General features: G+C 45.3%; 1 protein-coding gene across 1 annotated transcript; it reads left to right on the top strand.

The window, feature by feature from the left end:
* Positions 1–675: 675 nt before the first annotated feature.
* LOC119530948 (olfactory receptor 13A1-like) lies at positions 676–1,613 on the top strand. Its single transcript, XM_037831605.1, is given in 2 exon segments — positions 676–777; positions 780–1,613. Coding segments are annotated over 2 exon segments (936 nt in total).
* The last annotated feature ends 13,143 nt before the right edge of the window (positions 1,614–14,756 follow it).

Here is a 14,756-nt window from a genome sequence, read left to right as displayed (position 1 = left end):
GCTCATTGAGGGATAAGCTCAAGTTAACCCTTTTGGAGGGGATAAAGGAAAGAGTCTTGTTCCTGGCAAAGGGAACAGGAGGGCACCTTGGGGAGAGGACAGGACAGGCTGGACCCTGGCAACCAATGAGGACCACACTTTAGGGCCTCACTGGAGCCTGTGGCCTTCCACTCCCCAGCAGGGCAGAGCATGCCCGGCCTGAGCCAGAACATGACTCACTGAGTTCACATGCTGGGAATATCAACACTGTGGTGTGGAGAGAGGTGGATAGGACAACAATGCATGTCAGAAGGTGGTCACTGAATGATGGGATTTTGCTTGGAAGGGAGGATAAGAGAAGGGAAAATGGAAGAAGGGAGAGTGTGGGAGGAAGGGAAGACAGCAGAATGGAAGAATGGATGAGGATGAAGTAAAGATGAAATGAGAATGGATAGAATAGGAGAAGCCTACAAGAAATGGCAGAGGCTTTGAGAGAAGGCTAATTACTTCTGCCCACCCTAACCTCACAACAATGTTTCTTGGTAACCATTGTTAGTGGGTGATTGTTGCATGTAATGACTTTAAATCTGGGGAGAACCAGTCACATGAAAGTCATGACCTACCTGTATTGACCACTTATTAAAAAACGTTTTTGTAGCTTGACCATAGATCAACAAAGTCTGACCAGACTAGTCAATGGCCATGAGTAACCAAACACTGGTGACAGAATTCATCCTGCAGGGTTTCTCAGAAACACCACAGCTCCAGGTTCTCTTCTTCATCCTCTTCCTCGCCTTCACACCACGGCCCTCTGTGGCAACTCCTTCATCGTGATGGCCATCAGCTTCAGCCCTGGGCTCCATACCCCCAAGTACTTTTTCCTGGTCAACTTGGCTGTTTTTGATGTTTTCTGTGCATGCACTGTTTTGCCTAAGATGCTTGAGATTCTGGTGGCAGAGGAAAGGACCATCTCCTATGGGGGCTGCATTATCCAGATGTACTTCCTGTCATGGTCCGTTGCAGCGGAGGTGCTTCTCTTCACTGCCATGGCCTATGATTGCTACGTGGCCATCTGCCAGCCCCTGCACTATGGCTCCATGATGGGCCCCCAGGTGTGTGCAGCTCTGGCTGGAGCTGTGTGGGGCATCAGCATACTGGGTGCAGGAGTCAACATTGTTCTGCTGTTACGGCTGACTTTCTGTGGGCCCAATGTGATAGATCACTTTTTCTGCGAGATCCCCCCTGTGTCGCTGCTCTCCTGTTACTCCACATATTTGAATGATATAATGACAATAATGGCTGACATCTTCTATGCAGTGTTGAATTTCCTGCTCACCATGGTGTCCTACGGCTTCATCATCTCCACCATCCTGAAGATTCGCACAGCCGAGGGGAAGCGGCGAGCCTTCTCCACCTGCTCCTCCCACCTCACTGTGGTCACCATGTACTACACTACGGTCATCTACACGTACCTGACCCCAGGCTCCAGCTACTCCCCAGAGATGGGGAAGGTCATGGCTGTGCTTTATTCCACAGTGAGCCCAATGTTGAACCCTCTCATCTACACACTAAGGAACAAGGATGTCAGGACAGCTCTCAACAAAGTCTTTACATTGTTAGCAGAGAAACTGTAGTTACATTGCTTAAGATAAAGCCTGGCTAGGGAAAAGTTAAATTTCCAAATTATCATGATATTTTACATTGTACATTGTACATTGGAAAGCAAAAATGAAATCAATTGACACACAGCATCTCCTAATTAAATACATGTGCTCTAGAAGATGTTCTTGATACACCAGCATCAATAGGGGGCCTATAAACCATTTCACATATAAAAAATGAGGGAGCTTAAATACATAGATATTTGCATTAATTCCTGGCAGTACAACACGCAATTCCTGATACTACAAAGTAAAAAATGAGAATGTGGCACATTCAAACCCATTCGTGGAGAGAAGTACCAGCCTCAGCTGCTAGGTAATAGCTCTGAGGTTCACAAGACAATGTCAAAGGTATCCTTACACTTGCATTTTGTTACATTTTTAAATGTCCCTAACAGTTTGTGAGCTTCTCAGGAGACAGCCAGGTCCTTCTGCAACTATGTGCGGGTCAAGTTCAGGGCAAGGGCACAGTGAATGCAGGGAGAGTTGAACAGAACCACTGAGGAAAGAGGGTCTTGGTGGTCTGGCAGGGGGTGCTTAGGGGAAGGTCTGGGGGTGTTAAGGGGGGTGGGGCTCAAACATGTTTGTGAGCTGCGGGGGAAGGAGGGAACTAGTGACCCAGAGAGGCTGCAGCCACGGGGCTGTGCCCTCCGTCATGTGGACCTGGCAGCGTTTGGATGGGGAACGTCTCGATGGTCCCTTTTGGGATCTAAGTGAAGTTACAGAGACCCACTATAGTGTTTAACAACCTCTGAAGATCACAGAAGCCCTCTTCTGTGTGTCTTCCTCCAGAATTTCTTTCTGTGATCAAACTGCAGTATGTGGCCTCTCTCCTCCTGACACCACAGAGCAGATGAGGAGGACATAGCTGCTCAGAGACTGAGGCCCCCTCTGGGAAGGGCACAGAGCAGAGGATGCTGTCGAGGAGTTCGGGAAGTATATGGATAAAAACAAAGGAAGTGGGCTTTCAGTAAATGTTTTTCAGGAAGCTCTCTGCGTCGACTCTCCAAAATATAGTCATTTAGTTTTAGGAGATGCAGGGCTACCAGGTGAGAGAGACATCTCTTGGACAGATAAGGTTAAGAATTTTTCTTTTTCTTTTTTGTTTCATTTTTAGCAATTATTTACAGAAAAGGAATTGGAAATCAAGGTCTAGTTCATGGTGTGAATTTTATGTTTGTGTGTGTGTGTGTGTGTGTGTGTATGTGTGTGTAGTATATCTGGGCTCATTTCAAATTCAGCAAACTCTCTTGAAATTCACAATTTATCATGTGGTTAATCATCATATTTGCTCATGTTGTGGGCATACATCATTCCAAACTAAAGAGCCTTTTGGATGCTGTTAGAGAAGTTCAGTTTTCCGCACCAAGGAACTCAATCCTCACAGTGTTTTCATGGCTCCTAGGCGGTCAGGAGAGCCTTACCCCTTAACAACTGGTGTCCTGGGAAGATGTGACCCTTCTGCATGTCCTAGGGTCACAAGGTATTGTGAGATGACATGGAAAAGCACTGGGAAAAACCAGTGGAGGAAAGTTTCCCACCATAAAGACAAGAAAAGAGAGAGGACTGAGACAATGAGAGACGGAGCAGACACCCTTGATAGCAAGGCTGAGGATGAACAACCAGCAAGTGATATGCAAGAGGTGGGACTAAGGGAAGAGCATGAGATGGGGCTCCATATTGCCTCTCCCATAGCAGTGTGTGTGAGGGCATGTTTTTATATGTATGTGTGCGTGAAAGTGAAGGTGTGTGCTTTCCAGTGTGTGTGTAAGTTTGTGGGTGAGAGAATGCAGGTGTGTGTCCATAGTGTGTGTGACTGTGTATATTTTGTGTATCTGTGTATTTGGTATTGTATATCCGTGTGTATGTGTGTATCTGGGTGTGTTTATGTGCTACTGTGTACATCAGTGTGCTCCTTGTCTGTGTGAAAAGTGTGTATCCATGTGTGATACTGTGTGTGTGTGCATGACATGAGTGAGTTACATGTGGGCGTGTTTGCTTTTGGCATTCTGTGTGGTCATTACCTGTTTGCATCTTTGCTCCTCCCCTGGCCCACGAAGAGCTCAAAGGCAGTGATGTATCTGGATAGCATATTCCCTTTATAATTCCTGGAGACTTGCCCAGTCCAGCACATGGAGGAAACTTAATAAGTGCCTGGAGGTTGAATACAGATGGAAGCTTCCTGTCCCAAGGTTTTCTTAACCTGTAAGATTAGTAGGAACTATCTGTAGACCTCACCTACTCATTATCCTTTTCCCATTGATTTATTCTGTTGTTCCACAGGGTCTCAGAATTCTCTGTTGCAGGTTATGGAAACCCCACCTCAAACAGTTGAAACCCTGAGGAAATGTGCTCTTCCGTAATCAGAGGTCTGTGGCAGGGTGGGATCCATGGGTCCCTAGTGCGCTGGTCCAATGGTACCGTGGAGCCCCAGGTCATTTCTGACTCTCATTGTTGCCATCCTCAGGATAATGGCTTTGTGAACACACTGCCTCTTTAATTGCCAACTAGGGAATCTTGAGATTTTTCAGTCAGGGGGAGAGAACATAAACTTTTTCCAAACTTGGGTGACATTTCTAACACTGAACACATGATTGCTACAAAATTATCACCATGGGAAGACGGAGAGACAAAGCAGTACCTTCCTCTGGTAGTGGACCTTGAGATGGTCCCTAAAACAGACAGGGTGTTCTTAGGAAGGAGCAAAGAGACAGTACTGGGAAGTCTCACAACAGTGCACACAGTGCACAGAAACCAGAAAATTTGTCCACTGCAGAGGTTATGATTTCTACCATAGCTACAATTGAGAATGCACCAAAAAAAAAAAAAAAAAAAAGGAAACAATAATGACTACTGAGAATTAAAACACTAACTAACTGACTTATTAAATAGATATAGGTATATTAAGTTCATTCTCAAATTATTAGAGAGTGGATGGTAGCAGAAAATAACAACTAATCTAAAGATTCTTGAGAAAGAAAAGGAGGGAGGATGGGACAGAACTGAAGAAGGGAATAAGGATGGAAAGAGAGAGAATGAACAAATGGAAGTAAGGGAGGATGAAAGATGCAAGTGAATAGAGACAGGGATAGAGAATGGGTGGATGAGGTGAAGGGATCTTGGCTGGAAGGAAGGAGGAGATGCAGAATAGAAGATGAACAGGGAGTGAAGGAAAGATGAAGAGAATGGAAGAATGGATGGAAATGACAATGGATGTATGGAAATGAGAGTCAAGAGGAGGACACAAGCTGGGAAGGAAGGACATAGAGAAGATGGAGACTTGAATGGGAGGAAATATGAAAGGATGGATAGAAGTGGAAAAGAAAGGGGAAAGCAGAGAGAGGAATACCAGAAGGTTTATGAATAGTTGGGTTGATGGAAAATGGAATGGATGGGACAAAGGGAATATGGAAAAGAACATGAAGATAAGATTGATGAGCAGAAGAAACTAGAAGGATGTTGTGAAGGAGGCAATGTGGATGTGTTGGGATGGGGTGAGGCAGGTGAAAAATTGGAATGAGGAAGTTCTTGGTGGGAGGAAAAGTATAATAGAGGGAAAGAAGGGGCCTCGTATAGTAGCAAGAAAGAATATGCATGCATTGGATGACAATCAGGTTGTGTGAGAGGGCAGGTGAATAGAAGATGGGTAGGATGGACATAATTATTCACAATATGCCTGAGAACTTGAGCGTACACCTCCTCTCTTGTATATAAGTCATTGTCTCTTAAAGATGGTGGATATCACATGCTGGTCCTTGACACAAACAATAGTTTGCACAGTTGAGCATAGAAACAATTTTCAAAATGGAAAATTATAGTCACCACAGAAGAGTGTGCATGCTTTAAGATTTTATGTGATAAAATCAGTAAAGTGCTACTTCTTTGGGCTTTTCCCAAAAACCACAGACACAGCTGCCTCTTTCTGAGGTGCTTCCAATGTGGTATTGGCTATAGGTTTAATAGGAGTTCAGAGAAATGACAGACCCTTTACCAAGAGCATTGCAAATGTTTTCATCCCATGTTTTGCCCAAAGGTTATGAGAATCCTACTCACCAAAGCAAGGCTCCACAACACACTCACACACAACACACACACACACACATTTAAAACTCAAGGAACACATCAAGTCACACGATAGGCACTTCTTGTCAAGGGCCAACTAGCAGTGAGCAGAATTTAAAGTGGAGGAAAAGGATCATAAAGAGATATGGAAGCATCCAGGCTATCGTGATATCCAGAAACCCCCACAAAATCATACCTCTTCAAAGTGTGTTGTTTTCTCGTGTCTCACATCATGGGGAAAGTTGGAGCTACCATTGATGTCCCTTCCTGCTGTGTGAGTACCTGAGCTCTCTTCTAGGAGTTGGCTTTCCTAGGAACCTCCTGACATTCCTCTCCTGCCTTCATCTCCAGAACTTTCCATGTTAATACCTTCACCTTATGTTTTGAATGCAAACAATGTACCTTTACATTCTATTACAAACCACATTAGTTGATAAGTGTTGAAGCAAAGAGGCTAAAGATTAACAGCAGAGGAACTTCTTCCTTGGTTGTCAGGGGGCCCCAAACCTGGCCCTTTAATCCACTCCCTCAGATCTGCCCCAAGCCCTGAACACCCACAACGCTCCAGCTTGCCCTGGTCTCATCCCTTTCTTCACCAGCTTGTGGAACAAAGTCACAGGAGGAGTCTGTACTCCCACCCACTGAAAGGACAATTTACACCAAGAAGCCAGTGACTACAAACCATCTAATAGGCCATCAATCCTGCAATTCCACATCTGCAAAGCAAAGGAATGACCTGAAAAGGGGGGTCAGAAGGAGGTGCAGACACCTTGGATGGCCTCTTCCCCTCCTCCCAGATCCACACTCACCTTCCCCTAATATGTCTGTGGCTCCTTGAAATCTGACATTCCTGCAACATGGAAGTAAGTATCATGCCTCACCAGTAGCACTATGTGTACAATATTTAATGTACATGAACTGCTTCTGCAGACACCATTCATGGTCAAAAGAGACATTCTAGACCTTCATTCTTTCAGAACTGCTCCCTAGAGTGATGACATGTTTCAGACCCCGGCACGGGTGATGGGGGTGGGGGTACATGCACATTACCATCACTACACAGCTGGGGTCTCCTTGAGGACAGCCTCATACCTTGGCATCTACACAGTCCCAGTGTGTAACACAGAACCTGACCCAGATTCTGTTACTAACAATTAAATTGCATAATAGAAGGAGCCTTAGTATTAACAATTTCAAACAGAAATTTTTAATTGCGAGCACTCCCGAAAATTTTACCAAACTTACAGACATTGCTTGATGAATACTGGATGATTTAGTGCATGTCCTTGAACTATCAGAAAGATTAGCTGTGGCTTAACCTAACAAGTTGACCCAGAGCAGACTTACGTCAAGCTAACTTGTTTCCTGAAAATGATCAGAAGTAAGTTTTCAATCTTGGATATTTAAAAAGCATTCAAATTCATTCACTCTCTTGTATGATGAGTTTCATAGATAAGCAGTCCCTTAGCATTTGCATTGTTAATTGCCAATTTTAAAAGTAATGCCTTATTTGTTTTCCTACTAATTGATACTTCCAAGAACCCCAACCAGAGATGATGAGGTATCAGTTTTTGGTATGAAGTAATTAGTAATTACTCAGCTACATGGATGCTTTCTGAGGAAGTTAGAGGTGCTGGGAAGTATCATGAATCCTGTGAGGCCCTGGAGACTGTGCTGCAAACGGAGGCCAGTCCTCACCTCACCAGAGACTCACCAGCCCTTGTCTGACAACTGCAGATGAAACCTCCCAGTCCAGCCTTTCATGAAAAACAACCCATTAAGGTATCATTTCCATTGGGGTATTCCTGCTGGCACAAGGCAGTGGGGTTTCTTGTGTAGAAATATATTTGGGGCTATGTCAGGGAGAAGAGATTCAGGATGGATCCAGGTGACCCCTCCAAGGGGAGCTGTCCCCCTTCTTCCCCAATGGAGCCTGGGTTTGCAGACCCCTCCTCAATCCCCAAAGTCCAGGGCTAGGAAGGATGCTCACCCTCAACTGCCCCACTTTGGATGAGGACTGAGCCAGTTCTTCCTTGGAACCCTGAACATTTTCCTGCAGTGTCTCATGCATCAGCAGCAATCAGCCATTTTCGGGCTATGGAATGAATTTTGTGGATAATCCAAATTTTGTGCCATAGTTCAGTCAGCTTCCTCTCTGGCACCAGGGAACCTGGGGCACCTGAGGAGCAAGCTGGGTGTCCAGCATTTTGAACTGGGGCTTATGAGCAAGCACATTTAAAGTAAGTTGGTTGACTCTGACTTTTATTTCACTACTTATGTATTTTTTTCTACTTTAATTGAGTGGAAATCAGATTGTACTGTTGAAAGAAAAAAAATCCTTTTTGGATAATGTGTGAGGTTGTCAAACATGAAGGAAAAGCATGAGGGTGTTTTTGGGTAAAGGACCTGTTCTATGTGAGGTTGTGGTAGTAGTTACATGGTCCTTTGCATGGATAAAAACCCACAGATTAGTAGATTTGGCTCAAGGAGTGAATGTTGGGTTGGGGTGAGAGGGAGTGCAGACCCTAACAATTGACTTTAACTTGTTATAAAGAAATCATGTGGCCACTGGAAGGGGTGGCAAGAAAGGAACCAACCAACATGAGTTTAGAATACTCTGTTTTGACTGCATTCTGTAAGGCTAACAGAAAAAGAACTGCAAACAAACACAGTACTCAAGTTGGTAAATTTACATCTCACTAGGTACAGGGTAGGAATTCAGCAACTATTTGTATTTGAGAGTTGGTCAAATAAATACATATATTGTAGGCAATGAGAGCTGGGTTTCCCACTTGTTGAAGAATGAAATTATTAATGGGTCAAGGGCAAGCAGGATAAGACCTGTTATGTTGGAGTTATTACTATGGACTAATGTTTTCTTAAAAAATTATGTATGGGTGGATAGACACAGTAATAACTGTAGATGAGTTTTACATGTAGATTAGTATAGATCCATAGACAACCTCTGTCCACTGTGGGACACCCCAATATCAATGGGCAGCCCAGCACTCAGATCTCCTTCTGTAAAAGATATTCTCCAATATAAGGAACCAAGGTTCCATGCTGAGTGAATTAAATCAGGCTGGGGCAGGGACAGTACACAATGAGCCTGGAGCAGCTTGTGGTGCCAGACACAAGAAAATACCAAAAAGAAGTAAAAGAAGAAGGAGGAGGAGAAATAGAAGGAGAAAGAAAATGAAGACAAGGAGATGGAGAAGGAGGGGAAGGAGAAGGAGAAGAAGGAGAAGAAGAAGAAGGAGAGAAGCCAAGTGTTCTAGTTTGCTAAAGCTGCCAGAATGCAAAACACCAGAACTGTATCGGCTTTTATAAAAGGGGGTTTATTTAGTTACACAGTTACAATCTGTAGGCCATAAAGAGTCCAAGGTAATGCATCAACAATCAGGTACCTTCACTGGAGGGTGGTCAATGGTGTCCAGAAAATCTTTGTTAGCTGGGAAGGCTCGTGGCTGGTGTCTGCTCCAAAGTTCTGGTTTCAAAATGGCTTTTCCCCAGGACTTTCCTCTCTAGGCTGCAGTTCCTCAAAAATGTCACTCTTAGTTGCTCTTGGGGTGTTTGTCCTCTCTTAGCTTCTCTGGAGCAAGAGTCTGCTTTCAATAGCCATCTTAAAACTGTCTCTCATCTACAGCTACTCTCTCAGCTCCTGTATGTTCTTCAAAGTGTCCCTCTTGGCTGTAGCTCCTCTTCAAAATGTCACTCTCAGCTGCACTTCAAAATGTCATTCACAGCTACACTGAGTTCCTTCTGTTTGCCAGCTCATTTATATGGCTCCAGTGATTTAATTTAGACCCACCCTGAATGAAGGGGTAACAGCTCATGGAAATTATCCAATTAGAGTCATCACCCACAGTTGGGTGGGGTGCATTTCCATGCAAACAACCTAATCCAAATGTTCCAACTTAATCCCCAGTAATTTTTCTGTCCCACAAGATTGCATCAAAGAGTATGGCTTTTTCTGGGGGACATAATGCATTCAAACCGGCACACCAACAAAGAAACAGGAAGGCATATGTCCAAGTGATATAGGAGCCCACATGAAAGTGCTCCCAATGGCCAAAATTCTGGCAATTGGTAAAACGGAATAAATAATGATCATGTTCAATTATATCCGAAAGAATGAAACAAATACCTATGAGCCCACAGTGCTATAGGCCCTCTCCTCCCCCCGCCTGACACCTGGATACTGTGGACCCAGCTGGTACTCAGGCAGCTTCCTGGCTTCTAGCAATGCATAGCCGGAACACAGCAGGAGGAGGTGCTGTCAGGCTGCCCCTGGGGAAGGCCCGCACACTGCACTGTGGTGGCTTTCCGAAGTCCCTCACATGCTTGACTTGCTGATGCTCCCTCTGATTATGGGTGGCAGCCAAGCGCTGACAATATCTAAGGGAGGGACCTGGAGGGTGACTCTCAGAGGTGCTGGTGACTGCCTGGGGTTACCTCACACATCTGGGGCAGCTCTGCTTAAACCAGTGCTTCTGAGCTGTGTCTGGACTCCTGAACAGCAAGACTGTGCCACGCTGGAGCCCCTTGGGTGGGTGAGGACCTGTGGGGGGGGAGACCTCTGTCCAGTGCTCAAGGGTGAGGACGTTCATCCTGTCAGCACTGGGCAGAATCCTCCCTGGGTGCAGGCAGAGCTGGGATATTTTAGGAGCTTACCTGGAATATTTCATTCAGTTAGGGAAAGCCTTTTGATTTTGCTTTGAAAATACATGTTGTGCCTTTTTTCTGCCTTTTCAAATGTTGATTCATCCCTGCAAAATTAGAGGGATTCACCTCACCGAGTCTGAATCTGGGGGAAAGTCCCAGGATCCTGGAATCTTCCCTACCTAAATGAGTTTCAGTGAACACTGCCAATGTTTAGTGAGGAAATTTTAATGATTTTCTTTATGGAAAGGGAGACTCTGGCTGAGGGAGAGAGGAGTGGGATTTCCTGTGCTCTCAATCCCGTGGGGTCTGCAGCACAGCAGGGAAGTGCAGGGATGGAGGGGAGTGGGGACCAGAGCAGGGTGCCAGCTCCTCACCCAGTCTCCTGCTGTGCTCTCTCTGCAACCTCCATGGAAGCCCACCAGGGGTCCGGGGAGGCACCGGGAGGGGCTCCTAGTCACATGGTCTTTCCAATTTCAGGAGACGAGGCATTTTGTTTCAATGAGAGCTAATGTACAATCTTGCCCTAGATTGCAGATATACTTCTGTCAGATTTCAGAATAATTCAGGAATCCACAATGCTAGATCCCAGCATCCCTGCAGTGAAGCCCCCAAGCCCTGCTGTACCCCTGAGCTCTCCCACCTCCTGTTCCTGGGGAACCTGCTCTCACTTCTCCTTGTCATCCCCTAACACAGTGTGAAATGTCTGAAGGCAGAGTCTCCACCCCCCATCCATCCCCCACAGCTCCTGCACACTGCTGGGCAAGTGCTGGTGCCCCTCCTGCTGCAAACCTAGAGAAAGCACCTTCATTTTCTCACACTTCCATGACGTCGGACCAGCCGGGACGAAGCCCTCACAGGTACATCACTGACTCTGCTCTGCCCTGGGCAGGGCCATCCCGGACAGACTTAGATGTGTGCAGGGCATTTGCTCCTCTGGGGGGGCATTTGCAGGTGAGGTGTGGGTGAGTGCAGCTTCTGGACAGGGACGTGGTGCTGAAACCAGCCATGACCTAAGGTTTCCGTCACAGGTGTTAACCTGGAGCCAGAGTGTTCTTCCAAAGGCGCCGGCCCCTAAGTTATTTAAAGAGGCAGGTGTCTGGGTCATCTCTGGACTAAGTTTGCCAGATAAACACAGGATGCCCAGTTAGACTTGATTTTCAGATAAACAATAGATACAATTGTATAAGAATTTCCAATGCCATATTTGGGAGATAAACAGAATATGTGTTCTCTGAAATTCAAGTTCATCTGGGCATCCTGTATTGTGTGTGACATCTGGCAAACCCTATTCCAGACACACAACAGTCTCTGTCCCTGACCAGTAACCTAGTTAAGCTCTTTGGTTGTGCCATGGAACCCAGCCTTGGTGCCTGCAGGTTCCTCTGCAAGAAGGGAGAAGGGGTGTGGCCTCAGTGTCCTCAGGGGCAGCAGCAGCAGGGCTGATAGGCTGGCAGGTGGTATCCCAACTCGATGTCCAGGTTCTCCAACCTTCCTTCTGCCCTTTGCCTGGGTTAAAGGGAATAAAGAAACCACCCCTGGACAAGGTGCCAGGTGTGTGCCCAAGATTTGAAAGTGGGTTTCTTATTACCCTTTTGTTTTGCTTTTGGTGTAGGAGAAGGGTGAGCACTGAATGGCATGCTGCAGTGGAAGCTTGTACAAACAGTGGTGATTAACATAGAGCTGAAGCAATTGGGGAAGTTGAAATGGCCTTTGAAGGGACAGACAGTTAGTGTTTATCCTTCAGGGGCATTTGTTGTTTGCACTCCTAGACCCAGCACATCTGCACTGAGCAGTTGGGGAAAGCAAATCTGGTGAGTTCAGGATGGCAGCTGGGAGTCCATGCCGTGTGTAACATATGCCTCCAAAACAACCAGGATAACCGCAACAATATGCCATTCTCTGGTATATAGCAAGCTTTGCGTAAGTAATAACTAAAATATGTTTTGTAAGTGTGTAGTTATCAGTTTCAACCTCATTATGATGTAAATATCATATTAGCCAACAGCACTGAGCCCTTTCAATGTGACAGCAGAGGAACTAGTTGCTTTACACACACCCTAAGGTAAGTGTCAACCCCACTGTACGCTGATTACTGAGTTAATACACTTGACTCACAGGTGGGCACTGCTGGAAATTTCAGGTGCACAGTCTCAGAGGGCACAGAGGCTAGTCAGCTTCAGGCAGGGAAGTCTACCCACACATGAGCATCCGAAGTCAAGTTTCAGCCCACTCGAGGGAACGGAAGAGCTGTCCTTCAGCTGTGCTCCCAGGGGTGGGAATCGGCAAGGATGGACAGGGGGTTTCGCTGATGAGTCAAATGGTGATTGGTCCTGAGGAATGGCCGGGGTGGCATTGAGGAGGAATGGTGTTGAGCCAATGGAGAAGTGAAATGTGGATTTGTTTTGTCCCTTTAGGGATTTGGAATGTGTACAACTGGGGAAGGGAGGTTTTAACAGGATACAGTGGCTGCAGAATCTTACAAAATGGCTTGCCTGATATGCGGTCCATGGGGGCCCACATTTAGATAGAATTTTCTAACATTTCCAGTCTTTTTGTTTATATAAAAGAAAAGGGAGAAAAGGGGCAGATACACATCAGGAAACAAAGGCATCGATCTTTTCTGGCTGCTTCCAGGTTCTAAGGGGTGATGTGGGGGTTTTCTTCATCTTCCTGGTTTATGTATGTTCATCCATCTCACCCACTCAGTTGGAGGCATTGACACTGCAATTTCTGTAGCAGCAGGATGTTGCTAACATGTTCTTGAGTGAGGTTTTGTATAGCTCTCTGAATAAAACTGGTGAGAAGTTTAAGGAGGTAGGGGCCAAATAATAGTAAAGCTAGAATGGTTAATAGGAAAGGTATAAATGGGGTTAAGAGGAAAAACAACCAAGGTACCCACCCAGTAGTGAGACCATTGACTTGTAAATTTTTCCCAACATTCTTTTTTGGTGTTCTCTATGGCAGTTATTACTGACTGAACTTGGCCTCATTTGTTTATATAGTAGCAGCATTCCTGTTCCAGTTTGCTAATGCTGCCAGAATGCCAAATACCAGAAATGGACTGGCTTTTATAAAGGGGGTTTATTTGGTTACACAGTTATAGTTTCAAGGCCATAAAGTGTCCAAGGTAACACATCAACAATCAGGTACCTTCACTGGAGGATGGCCGATGGCGTCTCGAAAACCTCTGTTAGCTGGGAAGGCATGTGGCTGGCATCTACTCCAGAGTTCTGGTTTCAAAATGGCTTTCTCCAAAATGTCAGTGTTTGCTTCCAATGACTGTCTTGAAAATGTGTCTCTCAGCTGCAGCAAGCTCCCTCTGTCTGAACTCTTATATAGGGCTCTAGCAAACTAATGAAGGCTGTGCTGAATGGGTGGGGCCAGGCCTCCATGGAAATGATCTAATCAGAGTTATCATCTACAGTTGGGTGGGTCACGTCTCCATGGAAACAACCTAATCCAAAGGTTCCAACTTAATCAACACTAATATGTCTGTCTCCACAAGATTGCATCAAAAAAAATGGCATTTTGGGAGCCATAATACATCCAAACGGGCACAATTCCTCTCCCAAGAAGGCTGGTATTAGGGCATCTAGTGCTCTTCCTGCTCTGTAATACAACTGCAGCTATTAAGACTGATGCTGTGCATTTAATTTCTTGAATCCCATGGTGATTTGTTCAGTGAGTTTTATGAGGTCAGCTGATAGCTGGGCATGTTGTGTTTGTGGAAGGCCAAGGGAGGTTGTACCAGCTGCTGCCCTGATAATTTTTAAAAGGCTAAGAAAAGCCATAGAAGGGCTATGTATTGCTCTTTCTGTTTCGGAAACAAGGGTATGAGTATTGTGGTAGGCGTTGCAGTGAGGTTGATATATTCTGTCCATGGGAGGGTATACACAAGAGAACAATGTCCCTGCCAGAAGGGGACATAAAGGGAGTTTCCACAAAGAAAAGAAACGCCTGATGTATTGGTGGGAGTTATACAGAACACTAGCAATCAATCACGTATAAGTGGGTTGTTGTGCTTGCTATATAGGAATGAGAGATACGGAGGGCCAGAGAGGGATTTGGTGTTGGGTTGGGAGCATTTGTAATGTTGTGGAATGTCCAAAGATATTTTCTGTTCAGATCCCATAATACGGGAAATGTTGTGTTAAGGCCTTTATGGTTTGTATGTTGACCAGCGGGATGCGAGGTGGTATTTTTGAGGTGGTATTTATGTGCTACAGCTTCGGGGAACTTCCTTGACAATACACTCCATGGTTGCCTCACACAGGTTTTGAGAGATATTCTGGTATTACTAAAACTGATGACTTAAAAAATATATATATACTACCAATTTGGCAAGGGAGAGGTGGCATGAAGTTTCAAGCTTGAGATTTTTTATTTACT

This window comes from Choloepus didactylus, chromosome 4, assembly GCF_015220235.1.
Source record: "Choloepus didactylus isolate mChoDid1 chromosome 4, mChoDid1.pri, whole genome shotgun sequence".
In the NCBI taxonomy this organism is placed as follows: Eukaryota; Metazoa; Chordata; class Mammalia; order Pilosa; family Megalonychidae; genus Choloepus; species Choloepus didactylus.
Note: the sequence above shows the minus strand (reverse complement) of the source record. Positions and strands in the feature narration are given on the sequence as shown.